At 42.2% G+C, this 22,266-nt stretch overlaps 1 protein-coding gene across 1 annotated transcript in view; it reads left to right on the top strand.

Moving 5' to 3' along the window:
• The window catches only part of ABTB2 (ankyrin repeat and BTB domain containing 2), a 126,472-nt gene that overhangs the window by 92,747 nt on the left and 11,459 nt on the right, over window positions 1–22,266 (top strand). The window contains exons 4-8 of the mRNA XM_015863534.3: window positions 14,698–14,850; window positions 17,836–18,001; window positions 19,267–19,356; window positions 19,834–19,935; window positions 21,425–21,521. Coding sequence (XP_015719020.2) covers window positions 14,698–14,850; window positions 17,836–18,001; window positions 19,267–19,356; window positions 19,834–19,935; window positions 21,425–21,521 — 608 coding nt within the window. The remainder of the gene's footprint in view (window positions 1–14,697; window positions 14,851–17,835; window positions 18,002–19,266; window positions 19,357–19,833; window positions 19,936–21,424; window positions 21,522–22,266) is intronic.

Consider the following 22,266-nt stretch of genomic DNA (forward strand, 5'->3'; position numbering starts at 1 on the left):
TTGAAACCTCACTAGTGAATACATATTGGATTCTGTGAACAGTAGTTAAGGATTAGTATATGAAGTCTCAGATGTGAATGTGCAGAGGCACGGATGACCTAGAAGATTAGAAGGTGTGAATATGTGACTTGATATTTAAACACCTGTAAGCAGATAATCTGACTTTCCTAGTCCTCTGACTGGAAGGGCTGCTGTGTCTCTGAGGCCTGAGTGTGTGGACAGTCTGAATGTGTAAGTACCGCAGCAACAGCTGGTGCTGGTTTCATGCCAGCCAAGCGTTCATATTTCTTATCATAGATAATCCACCTCATCTCTGAGCTTGTTTGCTGTAGTTCTCAAATCTCTTCCTTTGATCCCAAGAGGATTCAGTTCATCAGACACAATAGGGATTGCAGGAGGTAAGGAGCACTCCAGTAGGGATTACTGACAGACTCCATGAGAGTCATGTGAACTGCATTTGCTGATCATATCTTAAAATTGTTGGTAAATTAACAAGGTGCCTACTTGCCTATTAAAATGTAAATAAAAATATCTGATCTGTTTTGTGCAGCTGCAAGTGATATTAAAATATTATATTAGTATATGAACTGAATGAATGTTAGAGCTGTGAATACCCAGGGTTGGACTAGCCAGTTTCCAGAGGTCCCTTTCAGACCAGATGGTTTCCTTCTCTTGGAGCACAGCGAAGCTATAACAGAGCACCTGTGCTTAGTGAGTGCTATGGAACTATCAGCGATGACAGACTGGTAAGCAAACAGCAGTTTCTTGCATGAAGACCTAGCATCCCTGGGAGCTCTTCCTGGAGTTATTCCACCAATATAACTTATGCTGAAATGCAAACCCTGTCTTATCAATTTGCTGATCTGAAATAATGAACCAGTTTGATAGAGCACTAGAGGAAAAATATATGCTGCATATCCACAAGATACTGGGTAAACAAAAGGAAAGTAAAATTGGGGGATCTTAATGTCATTCCATTTTGCTGTGAGACCATAGTGCTTGGCTTGGTAGAATACCAGTGAGAGTTATACTGTGTTTTCTTAGGTGATTTTCAGTGAGAAGACTCTGATTAGCCTTATTTTAGACCCTGGGTAGGAGGAAATAATCATGGAAACTATTTCAAAACATGCTGATGCCAAAAGAGTGGGTGGGAGTAGTTGTGGATTGCAAAGGGGAAACCTTTTGTGATAACTTAGTGAATGAGAGGAGAACAGTGGGTGCTGTGTGTTTTACTTAGCAAGGCTGTCAACACTGTCTCCCATAACACTCTTATAGACAAATTTGATGAGGTATAGGCTAGATGAGTGGGAAGGGAGCTGCTGGGCTTGTCGCCTCCCGATCCGGGGACAAATCAAGGCTGCCAAGTGAAAGTACCATGCCTCCATGCCCAGGGAACAGACAGGACTCACACACAGTGTGTAACACTGCAAGTACAAGTTTAATGCTGTGCCACAAACCCTATATACTGGTACATATGACTTCTCTTGTCAGATACTCGTGACCTCCCTGACTCCACCCCTGATGCACGCAGGCACCACCTACCCAATACCCAACATCTCCCCCCTCTTTATCATCTGAAAGCCCCTGCAAAGGTTTCCACATGTACTCCTTGTTACCCCAAAGGTGATTTGCACATCTAAGGCTACTCTGCAAAGAAATCAAACATTAAACATATGTGAGAAACAATTACACTGACATAATAACATACCAAAGAGATGAGGCTGCAGTGCCTATAAACCTGAAAACATGAACAGCTTGGGCATTAAGCATACCTTAGGTACTCCTAATATATAATAATATATATATATAATATATAATAGCCAGGCTATTGTGGAGCGTGCACATCAGACCTTGAAGGGGCATCTTTGTGCACTTAAAGAGGGGAAGGCTGGAAGGGACTGAGCTGTGCCCACATGCTCTCCTCCTGTGTGCACTGCTTAGTTTAAATCATCTAGAGAATCGGATGGGAGACCATCAGCTGACTGAACAGACACCAATAGGTCAGGTCCTGATCAGACCTGATGGAGGGCTCAAACATTTGTGATGAGCATCACGAAGTCCAGCTCATTACTGATATATCCCAGGGTTCAATGGTGGGATCAATATTGCTTAACAACTTAATTAATGACCTGGATAATGAGATAGTGTGCATCCCTAGCAGGTTAGTAGGTGATATGAAACTGGGAGAATCTTTGATACATCTGGTGTTACATGTGGTGACTGTGCTGCTGTTCAGAGGGACGTCAGTAGGCTGAAGAACTGGTCAAACAGGAATCTCAGTTAGGATAAGCAAATGGAAATGCTCAGTCTTGTGTCTGGGAAGGAATAACCCCAGGCACCAGTACATGCTGGAGACTGATAAGCTGGAGTAGCTTTGCAGAAAAGGAGCTGGAGGTTCTATCACACAGCATGTCAAACATAAGTCAGCAATGTGCTCTTGCTGCAAAGGTGGCTGATATCATCCTGGGCTAAATTAGAGGATTTACAGCAGGTGGAGAGAGAGATCCTTCCACTCCACTCTGCCCTGTACAGGTACAGTTCTGGGCTCCCCTGTAAAGAAGAGAGGTGGATATACTGGAGAGAATCCAGCTAAGAGCCACAGAGATGATGAATGGAATGCAGTTTCTGTCATTTGAGGTGTGACTGAGAGCTGGGGTTTCTTTGTCTGGCTTAGAGAAGGCTCAGGGAGATCTTATCAGGCTCTATAAATATTTTCTGCAGGGAGGGAAACGAAGATGAAGCCAGACCATTCTAATTGGTGCACAGTGAAAGAACAAAGACACAAACTGGAATACAGAAAATTCTACCTTCATGTGATAAAACTGTACCTAACACAATAGAATCATAGAATCACTCAGGTTGGAAAAGGCCTCTAAGATCATCAAGTCCAGCTGCAGCCTAACCATAATACCTTAACTCTAACAACACTCTGCTAAATCATATCTCTGAGCACCACATCCAGATGGCTTTTAAACACATCCAGGGGTGGTGACTTGACCACCTGCCTGAGGAGCCTATTCCAGTGTTTAACTACCCTTTCTGTAAAGAAGTGTTTCCTAACGTCCAGCCTAAACTTACACTGGTGCAACTTGAGGCCATTTCCCCTTGTCCTGTCACCTGTCACCAGTGAGAAGAGGTTTGTCCCACTCTCACTGTAAGCACCTTTCAGATACTGGAAAAGAGCAATAATGTCTCCCCTCAGCCTCCTTTTCCCCAGACTGAATAGCCCCAGCTCCCTCAGCCTCTCCTCATAGGGCTGATTTTCCAAGTCCTACATAAGCCTCACTGCCCTTCTTTGGACCTGCTCCAGCACCTCCATGTCATTTCTGTACCGAGGTGCCCAAAACTGAACACAGTACTCAAGGTGAGGCCTCACCAATGTAGAGTACAGGGGCAGGATGACTTCCCTAGTCCTGCTCACCACACCATTCCAGATACAAGTCAGGATGCCACTGGCCTTCTTGGCCACCTGGGCACACTGCTGGCTCATATTCAGTCTGCTGTCGGTCAGCACACTGAGGTCCCTTTCCATCAGGCAGCTTTCCAGCCACTCTTCCCCATGCCTGGGTTGGTTGCCTGGGGCTGCTGTGACCAAAATGCAGGACCTGACACTTGGCCTCATTGAAACTCATGCTGTTAGCCTTGGTTCATCAATCCAGTCTATCCAGATCCCTCTGTAGTGACCTTCTTCCCTCTGGCAGATCAACACTCCCTCCCAACTTGGTGTTGTCTGCAAACTTACTGAGGGTGTACTCAATCTTCTCATCAAGATCATCAATGAAGATGTTAAACAGAAGTGGCCCCAGCAGTGAGCCCTGGGGTGCTATGATAAGAACACTGTAGCAAGTTGTCACTGTTGGTTGTATAGGCTCTGTCCTTGGAAGTAACCAGAAGCCCAATGGTCATGGTCCTGAGCAATCTGCTCTCGCTGACCCTGCTTTGAACAAAACCATCTCCAGGGGTGCCGTGCAACCTCAGCTGTTCTGTGGTTCTAGTGGCAGTTTTTGTCCCTTAAAGTTGCTCTGTGTCTGTCACCTGGTAATTTCCCAGTCATTGATAAGTGTCCATAAATACTTCTGGAGATCTGTCTGTTCTCTTAGCAGGTAATAACTATTCCTTACCACTTACCTGGAGAAGCAGTACCACCTTTTGACAGTCTTTGCCCTGGCTGTTACAAAAGTTTCTTCTGAAAAACACTGTTACAGTAGATGTCAGAGCTTACAGGCTTTGACCCAAAGCCATTTCTGGCACGTCTCTTACTTGTAAAAATGTTTGAGAACTACACAGCCAATTGTTGGCTCATTTCTTTAGTAACAAAGAGATGACAGCCGTTGTGTGTGTGTATGCTACCACTCTGCAATTGCTGTAACTACAGCTACAGTAATTACCGTAACTGCTGTGAAGATTTCAGTGTTAAGTTCTTGGCTTCTGCACTTAAGTTTCCATCTGCTCAGATCAAAAAGAAGGTAGGAGAAAATAAGAGCCTGTTGAATTTGTTGCTTGTATTTTCCAGGCTAGTACAAACAAATGCTCAGTGCCTGTAGACCCTCTATGTTATGTATTGTTTATTGTTTGCTATTCCACCATCAGAAGATTAAGCAGCCAAGTAGCATAAAAATAAAAAAGAAAAAAGGAAGGAACAGTGATGCAGGAAGAGTTAGAACAGAACTGTTATAGTGAGTGTTAGGAAAAAGGTATTTTACAAATACAGAGGCGAATAAAGCAAGGTCTCCTGGCTTCATTTTTTCAGCTTTGGGACAGCAGCTACCTGTTAAAGTTGTAGAGGACTGACTGAGCCTCTATTTGTCATTTAATATCAATCTGTCTCCATTTTTTCCTAAAGATAGTTCTTCAAAGATAACCACAGTGCTCCTGTAAGCAGTATAAGCAAAAAGTAGTGACTGTGGATGAAAAGTTCTGAAAATATTGCCAAGAATGATGGGAAAAAGCCAGCAAGTTTCTTCTTTTTCAGTAATTGCTGTTTCCAATCGAAGTTAATATTATTTCCTGTTGGACTAAATTACAGACGTGCAGAACTTGCCTGTTTCCTGAGGAAGGAGTTAGCATGGCCCTTATTAAAGCATCAGCTAAATAAAGACACAATTTGGGGTTTTTGCAGTGCAGCAGCCATGGTTGGCAGATTGTTGGGGTTTTCTCTCTTATTGCTCCTGACGTCTTTGTTACAGAGACCTGAGAGCTAAGCTCTTCTGAAGAGTAAACGTTTCTGGGTATAATTTATGGTAATAGCAACAATCATTCTTTCTCTTTGACCTTGTGGGGATTAGAAACTAAGCTTTCCCTGGGGTAATCCTAGATTGTATGTCTCTGCTTTGTCTCCTTTTAAAGGAGACTCTGGCAGTTTGCATTTCCTGGTCCCCTACCTACAAGTGCATGTACAGCCATGACCTGGTTGTCACTTAGGATGCTAAACTGTGCAGTTTTCATCAAGTGTTCTTATGGTAAATGCTGAGCTGACTGTTTTTAAAAGTATGCCTGCTCTGCGATACAAATCCTATTCAAATGAGGTACATGTCTAAGCAGATTCAGCTCTGGTTTGTGGATTCTTCTGGGGCTAAGCAAGCACGTGCTGATACAATGCATGCTGGTCTGATGTGTTTGCTCAGAGAGGAAAGATGATGAACCATATTTTACACTCTGTGCTTATCAGTGTAAATCTGAAGCAGTGCTGCTGAAAGAGGTACATTAAGTCAAACTGCTGGGATCTTCAGTTCAACTGAAGACTTTGTACCTAAAGATCTTTCTTGCATGGTTTAGAAAGTATATCTTAAAGGCTAGAGATCAGGGCAGAGAAACAGAGGCTGTAAGTATTTATTCCTAAGCTTGCTGGAAAGCTGCTACTATTCACTTAGCCATTCTTAACCACTTCAACTCCCTTCAAAGATATACTTCCAAAGAGTTGTAGGATCTTCTGATACAAGTGCTTTAGAACTGCTAAGATTTTTCAGTACAGAAGTATGAGTTATCCACAAGATAACACTAGGAGAAGATTGATAAGCTATTTGAGAGGAGTATAAGTAGTTCAGCATGAAATTATAACAGGACTATTGTAAGCTGCTCAGAATGCATCTTGCTGCAATTATATTGCTTCCAGTATCCAGAAAGTGCGATTAAGAGTTACCTTTATGCAGCACTGCACTGTGCCAGGTAGCTGTGCTGAGTTCCCTGATGTGGCTGCCAAACTTTTTGGGAAGGTTCTCTCTGAAGAATTTTGATGCATTGGAACACCACAGAAACATATGTTCCTTAAATGACTTTCCATCTGGGTATCCTATTCTTCCTTATACAAGAAATGTTGCAATAGTTCAATTAACTCACTTTGGATCCTCTTTTTGTCTGCAAAAATCTCTATGTTGAGTTGCTTATTTTGCTTAATCTTTGTTCAGGGGTAGGTGACCAAACTAACTTAGTTGACTACCTACAGAAAAGGCATTTACCCAGGTGTAGTGATGCATTGCCATTCTCACTATGTACAGTTCCAGCATGTACTCAAGGCTCAGAGGTAACAAAGGTGAAGAAAGGCAAGTGAAAACTGCTTTATTCCTCAGAAATTTTTGCTGCTTTGGTTTTCTTTCAGGTAAAAGCTCTGGGAAGAAAGATCTTGGTTTGTCACCTTCCATGTGCATTTTATTCTTCCTTTGCATTTGAACTTACTGACTGGAGCAGGCAGGTATATATTGAGGTACTGAAACACAGAATTCTAACTGACATTCACTAAGTGTGTATATACTCTATTTCTGTACAGCAGGAGCTTGAGGAACAAAATGAAAGATCTTTGTAGGTCTGAGAGGAGTATGTTCATTGAACAGCTTGCTAGTAAGGCTCAGTGTTCTCTCACAAAATAATTTTAAAAATGCTGCAGTTGCATCTATTTCAGCTAGCAGTGATGTAACTCCTCGTCATGTTCTTTCATTAATGCCGTGTGTCATGTGTTACCTGGCACTGGCTTAGAGAGATGAGTACTGCCTATTCATTCACAAATGCTACACCCTGTGGGCTTGATTGCCTTTTATTCAAGAAAATGGGTTCTAAAATTTTGGTTATTTAGTGAAATCTTCTGTGATTGTAGTACAGCAGCCAGAACCTGAGTTACATAATTACATCACTGACTGGAATGAATGCCTGATTTTTGTTTACCTAAGAGAGCTCCAAAATCAGTTCTGTTCATCTGCACGTACTGGGGTGATTCTCATGCCTTCATGCTAAACTTGCACGAATGTAAAAAGCCTAAAGATTATTTACGTTTTCATTAGGAATACATTGACATTGGTGTCAGGTGAGATTACTTTACAAGGAGGCCATGCACACAGTAGCATGACATAGCACAGAAGTATAACATCAGTCAAGCAATGGAAATAAAAGTTTCATCTACCTTTTTGCTGTTCTGAAATATGAAAGAATCATCTTTTAGTCTTTAAATGTTTAGCTTCTATCTACCAATATCTTATGCTTGAAAAATTGTCTTATGAAATATGAATCAGATTTTAGTTTGTGCTGTAAAATAAATGGAAATGTTTCCCTATTTATTGTTAAAACTGTGCTTTGTTCAGGATTGTCTTTGTTCAGCAGAGCAAACTTTTACAGTTATAATTAAACAGCTCTGAGTATTCCAGAACTGCACCAAAAATATTTCTCTTACTGGCTCTTTGTTCCCACAATTGCGACTCAGGAGCTTCAGGCAATTTTTGTAAGCATGGCAATGCTCTGCATTCAAGATTTTACAACTGGGCCCTGAAAATTAGTTCTGTGATTGAATCTGGCAGATTGGTTTTGGCTTGAGAAATCAGCATATGTTTTTAACATATGCACATTGGCATGACTGAAGTTGTAACTAACAGGCCTGTTATCTCCATCTGACTAGTGTTTGCAGGAATTAACCATAATGGGCAAAAAAAAAAAAAAAAAAAAAAAAAAAGATGGAGGAGGAGTTGTAACACTGGATAGTGAAGAATCACACTGAACCCAGGTAAATCTTCTTGCAGGTAGTGCACTGTGGTTTGCTTTCATTTGCTAGCCTTGCACCTGGAATGAACCGTAAGAATACCTCTTGGTTTTTCTGGTCACAAGATCAAGGTTAATCCAAGAATAATAGACAACCCATTCTGGCTTTCTGCCTGTGTTTGTTTCTGCCTATCACATAGCATGTTGTTACAGGCTCTTTCAGTTAATGCTTGTAGTTTGCACTCATGTTTTGCTCCAAACTGGATCGGTGTTTTCTTTTGCAGCAGGAATTGTGCTTGTAGCACATGGCAACATCTTTTCAGTCGGTCTGTTTGGGTGGCTCCTGATTGTGGGGCCCTAAATATCAAACCGATTCAGGTTGGAACAAACCACACCGGCCTCTTCTGGTTGTTCTGCAGATTCTCAGTGGTCCTTTTGACTGAATTACCCAGAAAATCCACAATAATTGACTCTCTCTTTTCTCTTTTTATGGTAGTCTGCTAATGGCTTAAAAACACAAGTACAAGGGCACAAAGGGAATTCTTCATATTTTGCACACAAATAAATTTTACTGACAGCTGAAAGGTTGGTGCAGATTGTGACCAGTTGTGTAACTGAAGACAAGCTGTATGGGCCTTCAGAAACTTGAACTGTAACACCACAAGCAGCAGAGAGTAATGTGTGAGAGGCATGCAGAAGTGAGGTGTCCTTGCTGCTGGCCACATCAGGCCTGAGGGGCAGCAGAGGGGTGTAAGCTTCCTTCAGAGCAGCTACAGTGAAAGGCCTTATCCTGGCAAAATGGGAGAGGCTTGGAAGCCAGAATGGTTACCTTTTTATATGGGAAAGGCTCAACAGATGTGATGCAAATGAGCAGTTCATTATAAAGTCCAGACCTGACCAGAGCTGCTGATCTGCTGTGTGAAGATCTGGGGAAGCTCACAGCCACACAGATGCTGCATTTGAGACCCAGGGCCCTCAGGGATGTACAGAATTGGCCTCTGCTTGTCTGGTATTACAAGCTCACACATGCATCATTGGCAAGTGCTGTTTTCAGTGTGAAGCATGAGATTCAGCAAATCTGTCAACAAAGTTGCATCTAACCTTCATGCAAGTGATTTAAGCATAGAGCTGTCTATTGGTTCGGGCTTAAGACTGCAGTTAGGTCCAGAGTTATGCAAGAATTTGCCCCTCAGTTCACCTGCCTGATTGTTTGCAGTAAGCCTTAACATTTGGAGAACTTTAGGATGTCAAAGAGTGGGGAGGAGCAGAAGAGCAAATCCAGTGGTATTCCACTCCATGATGTCTCCTCTGTTGAGGTGATTACTTGCAGTGATAGGGATCAAATGGCTCTGTGTGCTCTTGAGGCAGATGGAAGTAAGTCACATCCTTAACTACATCATTATGGCAATGTTGTTATACTTAAAGCTATCGTGTGTATTTATCTGACTCTTATCATCACCTACGTATGGTTTAAGTTGGTTTTAATTATTTTACATCTGCCTATAAACTGAGTTCCTTTTGCCACAGCATACAGATGTTACAAATGTGTTTCTAGAGTACACATGGCACATTCTAGAACAACAGAAGCATTTGTTTTCAGTCTGAAAATTGTTTTTCCCTGTTGCTAAAACAAGAAACAATAAGGAAATCATACACTAAAGTATCTTTTTAGGATTCTTAGTGAGTACCCATGTACTTAATGCTTTTTTTTAGTGAGCTTTTTTAATGAGTTCTTTATTGTGATTTGTAGCTAATGTAGAATAAAACCTGTCTCATTTCTCAGTGAAGCTTGCAGACAAGAGCAGAAAAAAATGATTTCTGTGGTTGCTAGTAAAGATCAGAACTGCCATTTCTAGATTAAAACTATTCTTGTATCGTTTTATGCTCTATCAGCAGAGGAAATTGTGGAGGCAGACTCAGTGCAGAAAGGATCCCAATAAATGTAATATTATCCAGATGTTTTTCATTCTGTTAGTGTCCCACTGAAGGATAACTCACTAAACTCTGGAAGTTACTGTTGTGGCAGAACCAAGCCAAACCTTAGCAGCTTGATAATGATCCACTAAAATCTCTTTATCTTCTAAGACATGAGCCAATCATTGTTTCAAGGGAATTCAGAAGAAAACATTCCCTTTAGGCCAGTTGGCTGCTATTAGATTTCTTTTTCCATTTCTGTGAAGAGCTGGGACTCTTTGCTTTGAAAGACGTGGCATTAGTTGAGATGATCTTTGGATCAGAACGGCGATGGCAATTCCTATCTTTTCTTTGTAAATGTGGTAGGTTTTTGCAAATTCAGTAAAATATCTTGAATATGAAAGGAATGGCTCCAGGCTTAAGCTGGTTGTGTTTTGGAGTAAAGATTTTGTGTTTTTCTTGTTACTTTATTCACATATAATTACATACCCAGTGAACTTTCTTTGCTGCAACTTGCAGAATGGTTTAATGTTTGAGAATCCAAGCTTTAAGTTTGCCTCTGTTTTCTACTTTGACATTAAATGGTTTGGTTTGGGATACTCTGTCTTGCCTCAGAGTCTTTTCCTTCTCCAGCTCGTTAAACATTATTCTTTTTTCTTTTTGACTCTGTTGTCATACTTGAGTTTTTTCTGTCTTGGTGTAAAGTTCAAACAGCGCATCACTTGGCTGCCTTCCTACACAAATCACCATATACCTGTAGATCGATCTTATTCCCACTTTTTTTACCCCTACATAGTTCTGCTCACTGTACGTCTGTCTCCCAGGACCCCTCATTAGGAGCTTGCTTGGCCACAGGACAGTCACCAATATTCCTGCTTGGCACACTGCTCCTTTACCTTCCTGCACATTTGCAAAGCGACTTTTAAGCTCATTCCTTTTAAAAACAACAACAACAGCAACAAAGATGGGGGGAGAAAGTGGGAAACAGGTAATACTGAGAGCTTTTTCAGTATCGTATGCTGTAGCTAAACAGAAGGAAAAGAAGTGGCAGCAGGCAAAACATCTCCTCCTTCTCCACTCCCCCTTTATTCATCAATCTTGTCACTGGACCCTCCAGGCAGGAGGGAGGAATTTGGCACTGTGCAAGTTCCCTGTAGGGAGACTTACTCTTTTCATTTGAAAAGCCAGGTGTTCCTCACCTCCAAAACTGAAGCTCCACGAGCATTTTCTTAACATTCAGTGTTGAATGGCATACCAATGGCATCATCTTCTGACTCCTGTGGAGGTCTCGCCTTCTCTGCACACAATTAATTTCCCTCTGCCAAAAATGCCTTGGCCTTAGGGTTCTTAAAAATTTTGACTAGAGCTGGCTTTGGAGACTAGTTTCTTTGTGATGAATGACCTAACACTGAAAGTCTGTGATCCCGCAGCATATCCTCAGAGATTGCCACCCATGATCCCCACATGCCAGTCGTGTCCTAGGCAATTGTAATCAGTTAAGTGCAGCACATTTCCAGGGAAAAGCTACAAACCCTTTCAACAAATGAACTTGCTGTAAGTTCTCTGCCAAGTGTGGCTGCCACCATCCTTCTTGATTATGTCTTCATAGAAGAATGCATTTTTGATCAAATGAGGGGAAAACAACAACAATAGATTCCATTCTTTCTCAGAGCACATCTCCAACCTGATCCTCTGGCAATGGCAGGGCTGACCGGTTCAAAGTGGAGCAAATGTTAAGCAAGTGATGGATAAAATATTGGTGCTCGTGGTGTTCTCAGATGTTACTGTGTTTCTTTACAAGGCATGTAGTAAGCGAGGAGTGTTCATTTCACTTTTTACTGCTGTATACTATCTCAGTTTACATGTAAAATTGCTCTCTTATAAGGCAGGATGACAAGAAACTGAACAAAGCAGTGATGGCATTCTTCATAGAAAACACAGTGTGTGCCCCCAGTGAACTGCTGCTGGGAATACGACAGTTTCCCAGGGCTGGATCGCTTCATGTGCAGAATTTAATGAGCTGCCAAATGCTTCCAAATGTCAGAAAATTATGAGGAAAATGCACTGTCCAGAACATGGCACAGGCAGAAATACATAGATAGAAATTCATTTTTTAGCTTGCGGCATCTTCCCAGTTAATTTTCCGTGGAGTTTTCACCCCTCCATCCTCCTCCAGTGTTTTTCAGACTGTGAAATGATCAGTGTTTCCCTAGAGGCAGACAGAAGCCCAGGTTAAGAGCCATAGGGATGACAGTTGCATTTATTTTCTGGAAAAAAAGAATAATTGCATTTATTTTCTTAGTGCAGTGCAACCCAGCGTTGGCATTTACTTCAGCTGAACTGCATCTCTCCCTGCTTAGATCATGCTGCTTGCGTAATGTATTGTCAGGGAGAAAATGAGTGAAGAAGTGCTGCTGCTAGCATGCCCACAAGCATACTGTGAAGAAAGGAACAGAAGGAAGAACAGAAATTCCATCCTCAAGCTTGAAATTTTCTGGGGAAATAGAGCCTGTAAGCAAAATAGAGATTGAGCTCATTACTGATAGAATAATTATTTATTTGCTTGCATAGTGAAGTGAGTGGTGTGACTGGGACAGATTAGGACAGCAGCAAGAGAAAGTCATCCTTTCTGACACTTACTGCAGTGTGAAGTCTGTTCTCCTTTGATGCAGGGTAACTAAGTAGCATACTAAGGTGAGTTTTAAAGCCTTTGGAAAAATCTCTTGTTATTTAAAACGAACAACTTTTCCTTCCCTTTCCTTCCCAGCCAGGCTTTTGTTGTTCAAGATCTGCTTGTGCCTGCAATCCATTTAGGATCCTGGCACATGCCAGTGTTTAAAAAATGGAGGATTCTTCCTAGTACGTGTTATTTCTGGTGCAGACTCAATGGTATTTTCTGCTGGCTGAGCACAGCTTATTGCAGCAGCATAACAGCTACCCAGATTTGGCTCACTACCTGGAAGGCAATCTGGTCTCTGCTGGATCAGCATGGTTCTCTGTCCAGTGATGATCCCAATTTGAAAGCTTCAGGGATGCTGTGATGTGGCCAAAATTGTGCACAGCCACAAAAGGTTCCAGATATGTTTACTTGTAAGTTGGGTGATTAATTAATTGCACTTGAGTGTTTCATTCTAGTCCTTTTAAGCATGTCTTTCTGTGCTCGCCATTCTGGGAGGAGACTAGAGGCTCTGCTAAACACAGAGCCAGTTTAGATACTGAATTTAGGCTCCTCCCTTCGATGCCTGAAGCTAAAAGGTGTAAATGCTGGCTCTGTTGTAGGCCAGAAAGAAGTTCTCTGGAGCCAACTGCTGAATACATCTCCCAAACACGAGTTGTCTGGATTGCTGCTCTTCCCTCAGGGCAGTCAGTCAACTCTGAGCTGGTTATTGGCTGCAGTGATCATCCCACAGATCTGGAGTGAGTTAGTAAGCTTAAATGGGCTGGGGAATTAAAGCTGAGCTTCAAGGTCTCTCAGCTGGTGAGCTACTGCAAGGTTTTCATAGTGAAGGATGTAGGAGCCCTAATATTATAGTTGATTGATGTAGAAGAACGCTGGTAAAAGCAGCAAGTCACGTTGAGAACACTCTTGCTCTGGCGGTCCTGGATTGATCAGATATTTAGACAGACATGTGATTTTGTAGATATTTCTTTGCCACTGAGAAGGAAAGGAGCAGAGGGAAAATAAGCAGGCTTGTTTGGGAGTAGAAAATGGCAACTTATTAGAGTGCGCTTTGCAACTGGTAAAATTGAAAGAGCTAGGACATATTAGATGGGGTAGAATCATTCCAGCCTGAAGGATGTTCAAAGCCATCCAAAGGCAGTTCTGCTTACAAATCTCATTATTGATAAAATGATTTCTAATGGGATCGGCGCTGCTCTCTCTCACTGTGATGGCAGATGTGCGCACACATATACGTGCACTGCTTTGAAAATGCCTTTCATGGGTTCAGCTGCTTTCATTAATATCATTTTATATTTTCTGGTATGCATCTTTTTACTTCCAGCTTTATAAAGGAACTTGTACCTTATCTCCTCAGTTATTTTCTTTTGAACGCTTAAATGAAAAGGGCTTTTTTTCAGCATGAGTAAACTCATTACTAGAAATGGGAGAGGTGTTTCCAATTACAGCTGGCACTTCTGAGCCTCACATCACAGTGGCAGGTATCCCTGGGGGGAAATCAAGCAAATAACAGATCACTCTGACTGTGTAGTGGGAGGAGAGATGAGATATGTTGTGTATGAGTGTTATGATACCCATACATTATTGGGTAATTTTAGTGTTGTTTTCATTCATGGGAGTTGGGGGGGGGGCCGTTCATATGCTATCCCAAAATGTTGTTAATGCTATATTTATGTTGCTTTATTGCCTTGCAATTCCTGATATAGACTAAAACCTCACTGTGTGGGTGCTGTACAAATTAAGACCAAGTAAATTGTTGGGTTTTTTTCTGCAAGTGCTTACAATTTGTTGTTTCTTATACATGTTTTCTTCCTCTGAGTTGTCTCCATGTTGGTTATTTCTTGGATTCTACTCATTTGTCCCTGAGTCCAAAGTGTTGCAAGTTTTGCTGGGGAAAATGACATAAAAGCAAAGCTGCTGCAGCAGTTCTGCAGTGGTCTTAAAGGGTCAATTGTGCACAGTCTCTCACCTGCTGATCTGCTGCCTTGTTGAGCAGGAGGACAGAGCTACCTTTGCAGGGTGGGCTTTATTTGATTGCCTCTCACATGCAGGCAGAGGAAGTGATGAAATGTGCTGATGCTGAGTCCCAGTAGAACACAGCAGACCCACATTAACCATGGCATGTTTTCTCCTTGTTTACACAGTCCCTTCATGCTTCTGCCGCCGCTGATGGAGTGGATGCGAGTGGCTATCACCTATGCTGAGCACCGGCGCAGCTTAACAGTGGACAGTGATGACATCAGGCAGACAGCCAGGCTGCTTTTACCTGGGCTGGACTGTGAGCCCAGGCAGCTCAAGTAGGTGGACTGAGTGCTCTACTTCGCATGTTTCATAGGAGTGGGATCTGAGAATACTGTATATGTAATACGTGCTCAAGGTTTTAGGAGGAGATAAAGAACCTTTGGCCTAACACCACAGTTGGGGTAGAAGGATTTTGTCTTGCCAGAAGTTGTGCAGGAAGAATGAGACAGAAAGATTGCAATATAAATATTCACTCATTTATGCCTCAGTCTTAATTATAAGATAATCTTTTGCTTTCTCAGATGCCCTGGCGAAAAGCCTAAGTACCTATTAATATCCTCCTCTCACATGTACACCGAACAAGGATTTATAATTAGCCTGGTTCATTAGCACATCATAGGTATTTTACTCACTGTTTGTTGTCTTTCAAAGTTGCTGTCACTAGCACTGCTTTTGCTACCAGAGTTATATCTTGAACACTACTGCAGGTTTTCTTGAGTGAATTTTATCTGCCATATTGACTATGGGTTAAATGAGGGGGCTGGACACATAAGTAATGATGAATGCCACTTCTGTCTTTTTCTTTCAAAACTGAATCCAAATTCTGCACCTCAAAGGCACCCCTCTCTATCTCTGTGGTAGTTTTTTTTGTACACATTGGCACACAAAACACAGGTGGTCCCTTACTTTATAGATCATACCTTAAATAATAAGGCAGGGATTTGGGTGCTTGTTTTTGTTTCCAGTGTGAGGAAAAACAAAACACTTAAGAGACAGCCTGTGCTCTCCATCCACAGGCAGGGGGAAGCCAAGCATACACAGGAGCTGCCATCTGGGCATTGCACGGGTGCAAGCTTTATCCTAGGAAGCGTGCGAGTTTGCCTCTCTCTGACAGGGTAACAAGTCACGCATGGAAAACCTGCTGTGGGTACAGCTGCTGCACAGCAGTTGTGCGTGTGTGAGCTCTTTCCCTGGCTCATGGAGAATGCTGTAGCTTTTATCACACTCTAAAAGAAAAAGCTGCTTTGCCTCTACCACAGAAGTGCATGCTGTCAAGCAATTACTACAGACCGGCGTGTATACAGTATTTTTCTATTGGGAAGTTTTGCATGGGCTGAGCTTGCAGGTCCCTGAGGAGCAAAGCCCATAAATAGTAACTTCAGATTGCTGACTCCAGATGTGCTCCCAGCACTTCCAAGCCAAGAACTGCAGCCCACCTCTTTGCTCTGTCCCTCTGACAGCTCTCTACAATGCCTTGCTTTGCTCTTTGCTCTGCAGGGCTCAGCAGTGCATGGTGCCCCCATCCCTCTCCCTTTGCTCCAACAGCGCAGGGTGGCTTGTGCCTCTTAGCAAAATAGAATCAGTGTGTAAAAACAGATACCTGTACTTAAAAAAAAAGTAATTTATTCTGTAAGGTTCAACAGCTTTCAAGTTTATAATGTCTTGTTTCACTTATTTGCATAGGATAATAATAGTGATTATATAGAATATGTTACCATTACTATATAATAATATTGCAGCATCATTATACTATGCCAATTTCCTTACTAGAGCAAGATGATTTATTACTTAGGCTCTGTTTAGGATTCAAATATGTCTAACAGTAAGCCTTACTGTACTGCATGTGTCCTAACCCAGGATCTGGATAACTGGGAGATCTTCTCTTCTGATCAGATATCTGCTCTCACTGCCTGGGAGCTGCATTTTATTTATGGATGTATCTCCAAAGAGCGGGTGACTCTGAGACTGTCACTCTGCTTCCCTGCTGACTGCACCTCAAATTGCACCCTGATGCAGCTGCAGTGATGCTGTTTTCCCACATGCAATGGGACTGCTCACCAGGCCCAGGAGTGTTTTGTGAACTCAGCATATTTTACATTGCAGCTGGGCCCTATTTGTCAGCAGCCCCAATGTAGTTCAGAAGCATACAAAATGTGCAGTTGAATTAATACTTGGGTACGATCCATCCCAAGTCTTTCTTCTGTTTTACTTATCTGGCAGCCTATACAGAGTTTCCAGGTCAGCCTCCTTGAAAGAGTCTCACTTTTCAAAGGAACTTGGCGAACTACTATCTCACTCACTGACAGGTTGCAGAAGGAGCTTGTGATGAAACCAGACAACTAGTAGGGAAGGCACTCACCCTGAAATAGCATCAAAGAGCTGAGCGTATCAGTGCTCACCTCCAGTTTGGGAATGTTTGGTCAGTGAGGGAGATAGGCCTCCAGCTCTGGAACTGACAGCTCTCAGCACAAGCAGAGGGATTTACATTTCTGGACTACTTCCAAATGAGATGAAGACTATCTGATAGTTACCTGGAGGATAAGGAGTTAACAGAGCCTCACAGAAACATTACCTCATTTCCATGAGGAACAGGAGAAGAGATGAGATTTGATATTTTTGGGGGGGCTTTTTTTGAAATTTGTTGAGTTTTTTTTTTGTTTTCAGAGAACAATCTGAAAAATAAGGATCTTCCTTCAGAATAACCATCCAGCAGTCAGACAGCCTAATGTTCTCATTATAGTACTACTACTTGGCTGGCGTTTTGTATACGTGTAACCTTCTCTACATCTCTTTCTCCTCCTTGGAATATGTTCTTGTCTATGTATGATGCACTATCATGTTACAGCCACGTCCTATCATGCAGCAGAATGAATGATAACTCAGTTGCTGCAGGTTTGCACCCTGTGAGCCCTCCCACCACACTGCTGCAGTAGTCTGGTCCACAGATGCCCTTGAAGTGAAAGGCTGAGTGACAGGGAATAAGGATTTCTTTCTGCCCCTCCCACAGAAAGCACTGATGAAATTCCTCTTCTTGGCACCATTTTTTTTCCTGTAATAGTAAAAGAATTTATTGTTTGTCCCTAAGAACTAAAGCTTCTATTTCCAGTATGACTGAAGTTTAGCCAGATTGCTTCAGAAATGATTACATGGTGTGCAGTAGGTAAAACCATGACATTTCATAAGCCTGATTTCTGTAGGAGGAGGTGATGTTTAAAAAAAAAAAAAGACAAAAAATCCATAAGTTGTTTTGTCCTCCACAGACCTGAATGCTGCTTTAGTTCCTTCCGGAGACTGGATGCTAAGGCTGCTACTGAAAGATTCCAGCAGGATCTGGGTTTCCGAATGTTGAACTGCGGAAGGACAGATCTGATCAATCAAGCAATAGATGCACTGGGAGCCGATGGAGTTAATACCATGGATGATCAGGTGTGCCATATAAACATACGCACGCACAATTTTTGCATCAAATTATGTGTTCCTTTCCGTGTAGGTTGCCTGTTTGAAGTGAACTGTCTGTTCTCAATGCAGTGTGATAGATGAAACAGCACAGAGAATCCCACTAGCACTGATATCAGTCAGCATTAGCTTTGCTGAAAGCTCATCATGCTTTATTTTCACCTGTTCCCTCCTCAGCTGTGTTTAAGCATAAGAACTTGTTACTCTGGGAAGTCTTTAGCTGCCTCCGTTTGTGCTGTCAGTTCCATCAAGTAACAGCAGTCTGCTCTCTGGGACATCATTCAATGCACTGATTTACCTTCTAATTAAAAATAATAATAATAATAAAAAAACAACATCCACCTCTCCCAAATAAACATTCATTATAGATGTCACAGCAATGAGAAAAACCTGTCACGTCTCAAAAACAATACGTTATTTACCAGTAGGGAGGATTTACATGCAAGTAGAAAGGTTTTCAGAGCCAGTTGTGAAATGAGTAAATCTTCCACGGTATTTTCTAGCATCCTGCAATTTAAAAGGTATATGAAAATGCATACAAACGTGGGCAGAACTGCTCCTGCCGAAGACTACATTTAACTATGCAGTCACCTTATATTTGCATATCCCACATCAGTTTTCTGATCACAGACGTATCATTTCACAGGTGCCCTTGACATCGACTTTGTTAAAGTGGCAGATTTATATTATGAAAGTCTGCCATTTACTTCCTTCATTATTTTTTTTTCCTTAAGTTTTTGTAGTTTCTGCTCATGTAGCCCTAAGAACTTCCATTCTTCTAGAGCAGAACTGCCCCGTTCTGATATTTTGCCCTGTGAACAAGCACTGTAGTATCATGACACTCCTCTGCAGCCAGCCAGCAAACTGGGAGAAGTTTTGCTTTTCTTCTGTGTAAGGACCCTGCTTTGTAGGCAGCTTTGGAAACGTTGAGGACTTGCTACTGTCATTTATTTATGGCCTCAAATGGTACAAAAAAAGAAGAAGAAGAAAAAAAAGCTATTTCTTTTTTGCAGCCTATGAAGCTCAGTAACTGTAGCAGTCTTGACCTCTGATTTTTGACCACAGTGCCTTTCCATGTTGAGCCAGCCCTACACTGAAACCAAAACATTTTCAATGTATACCTATGCACACACACCCACACCCACACTCACACTCTGTACCTATCATTCAAACTCTGTATCCATGACAGATCTGCTGTTGATATAGAAAGGTAACTTTTTTTTCCTCCCCTAAAGGGTATGACCCCACTGATGTATGCGTGTGCTGCTGGAGATGAAGCAATGGTCCAAATGCTTATAGATGCTGGAGCAAATTTAGATATACCAGTAAGTAATGGCATACCACCTCCTCCTCATCATCATTCATCCTTAGTCTGTAAATTAGGGAGAGCAGTAATTAAATCACTATCAAATTTCTCCTACTAACTGAGGTCTTCGTTTCTGGAAGATTCTGCCACAATCTGAGGGCAAGGCACTTCTTTCAGAAGTTGCTGCTTCAGAGGTTTGGGAGAGGGGAAAATACCTTCAGGACTTCTTGGAGCACTTACTGGCATGTCTAATAGGCATGGTGGGGTGAAGGGGCCTCCTTCCTTAAAGAGCTGCCACTAGGAGAAACCAGTAAGCCCATTAAAAATGCCCAGAGGACCGGACAGAGTGAGCTGTGCTGGCAGTGTTTACTAAATGGTATTTGTTACTGCTCCCTGGGGCCATCATTTTCAAAGGGAGAGCCAGTTATGTGGAAATCTGAAGATTATGGAAGACAGATGCTGCAGTGGTTAATAACTACCTGGTTTCCTTGCCCAGGTTCCCAGTACCTCTCCACGATACCCTTCAGTCCATCCTGACAGCCGGCACTGGACTGCTCTCACCTTTGCTGTGTTACATGGGCATATATCTGTTGTTCAGGTAAGCAGAAGAAAGTCTTCGGTCAGGACTCTTTGCCCAAGATACTGAGGGACTGAAGTGCTTAAGCATCCTCACACCCTGCTCCCTCTTCCATGGAATAAATGCAAGGGCAGCAGAATAGAGTGTAATCCTTGATATTCTGCTCAGACTTCAAGGGGAACTCAAAACCAATAGCAAAACAAGACAGTGACTGCTGAATTTAATTTGCCTTCTGCTCAAAGGGAAAAAAAGATGTAAGCAAATGGGGGTTGTATAGTCACGTTTTGTATATGTTTGTAAATAATTACAAATACTTGATCTCAAGTGGCAAATTGCCAACACAGCCTTTGGTACTGCAAGGGCTGGGCAGCCTTAATTTACATGAGAGATAAGGGTGTGATTCTCCTAGGAGCTGTAGCCAGATGGATCACAGCTCCTACAGGACTGCATACCCACCATTGTTTGCTTTAAAATTTTTAAGGATTACACAAAATCTTTCCTTCAGCAAGCATCTTTTAAAGGGTTGATGAGAGATTTCTCTTGATTCTGTGTATGAAATCACTGTTCCAGGTAAGGCCTACCATAGGATAATTACCTGAAATAGTTGGCATCTCAGCTATTCATTGGCAAACTAGCCAATGAACCGATTGTCAAGCCCTACAAAACTCTTCTAGTTTTATAATAAAAATGTGAATGTATGTGCCAGTGCCTTTAATCAGGGATGGCCGAAACTGCTTAATTGTGACAGCGTTACCCGTCACAGCCATCTGGACACTCACGCTCAGAGGAAGAACCTCTGCTGCTGGCTGGAGCACAGTGCTCATCAATGTTGCTACAGTGGTGCTGCTCTGAGTGAGCGCCCCTCTGCTGCTGACTGCCAGCACTGCTTGGCCATAGGAGATGCATAACCACTCCTTTATCTAGGATATTTGCAGTTGCCTTGTGAGTAGCTTGGTGTGTTCAAAGAAAGCCACTTCCGTGCATGGCAAATCACTAAGGCTGCTAGAGCCTTCTTAGACAGGCTCCACAAGGCTTGGGAGAGACCAAGGGCTATGTTTGGCCTCCAGGGTTAATTCCCTGAAGGTGTATCCTGCTTCCTGCCCACATCATGAGACTAAATAAGATGAACTCCCTATGCTCAAGAGACACTCTGACTGCAGAGCTCTTTTGAGTTGGGAAATTACAAGCAGTAAAACCAAGTTCATAATAAGAGATGTCAGCTGAGAATTTTATTTTTTTTTAAGCATAAACTCACTGCTGAAAGTACAGTAAAGGAAAAGAAAAGAAATCTCTGAACTGACATTTGTGAAGAGGCTTTAGCCCTAGGATGATCAAAGACACACATGAGAAACTTGCCCTGCAAAAAGGCTTTTGCCTTTGAGATGTTCCCTTTGTGTGCATGCACACATCATGAATCTTCTGGTTTTCCTTCCTAGCACACAGCCTTTTCTGGTGTGCATCGCTGCACTGCTGTTTTCTCAAATCCTTGTTTTTAATGCATCTATTGCAGCTACTCTTGGATGCTGGTGCCCACGTTGAGGGCTCTGCTGTCAACAGTGGAGAAGACAACTACGCTGAGACCCCACTTCAACTGGCTTCAGCAGCAGGTAAGTTACATGCAACCACGGCATGCTCTGTCTTTTGCTGTCACAAAACCAGCACTACTGATTGATGCCTGGTTCAGGGATCTGTAAAATGCATTAGGATTTGCCCTGCACTGTGGTCTGCAGGTACTGCAAGATACAGCAAAGATACCAAAGGGGCAGCACTAGGAGCTAATCAGCATTTTTTCTTTTTCATTTCTAAACCACTAATATGAACTCAACCTGAGTTGGCAGTGACTGACAGCAATCATGTGCAACAGCTGACGGGCACTAAATGAGAGCCCACTTCTGCCAGTAGTACCAACTATTATCTCCTGCCTGCAGCCTCCATGCTTAGCTGAAACAGCTCCTCCTTCGCACAGGGCTCTGTGAAGAAACATAAAACAGCTACTGTCTAGCCTAGGCATGTCTTGGATCTAAATAACTTCCAGATGCAAAAATTAACAAGTTTAAATTCAGCCTGAGGAAAGAAAAACTGCTATATAAAGACATTTGTTTGATTAATTTATTAAAGATGGGTAAAATTCTGCATTTCTACCTAGCTCTGTAAAGATTTTAGCATTCTATCAACAAGTCTGTGCTAGTCTAAAAGTACCTGTTGTTTTTCAGCATTCAAGTTCTAGCTTTTTTTCCCCCTTTTATTTCCTTCTGCTCTATTTTTGTGCCTTCATCAACACAAATCTCTGCCTTATCTGCTCCAAGCTTTACTGAAATGATAAAAAAATATGGCCTCCTCCCCCCATTCCAT

This window comes from Coturnix japonica, chromosome 5, assembly GCF_054131305.1.
Source record: "Coturnix japonica strain WE chromosome 5, WE-NBRP24, whole genome shotgun sequence".
Lineage (NCBI taxonomy): Eukaryota > Metazoa > Chordata > Aves > Galliformes > Phasianidae > Coturnix > Coturnix japonica.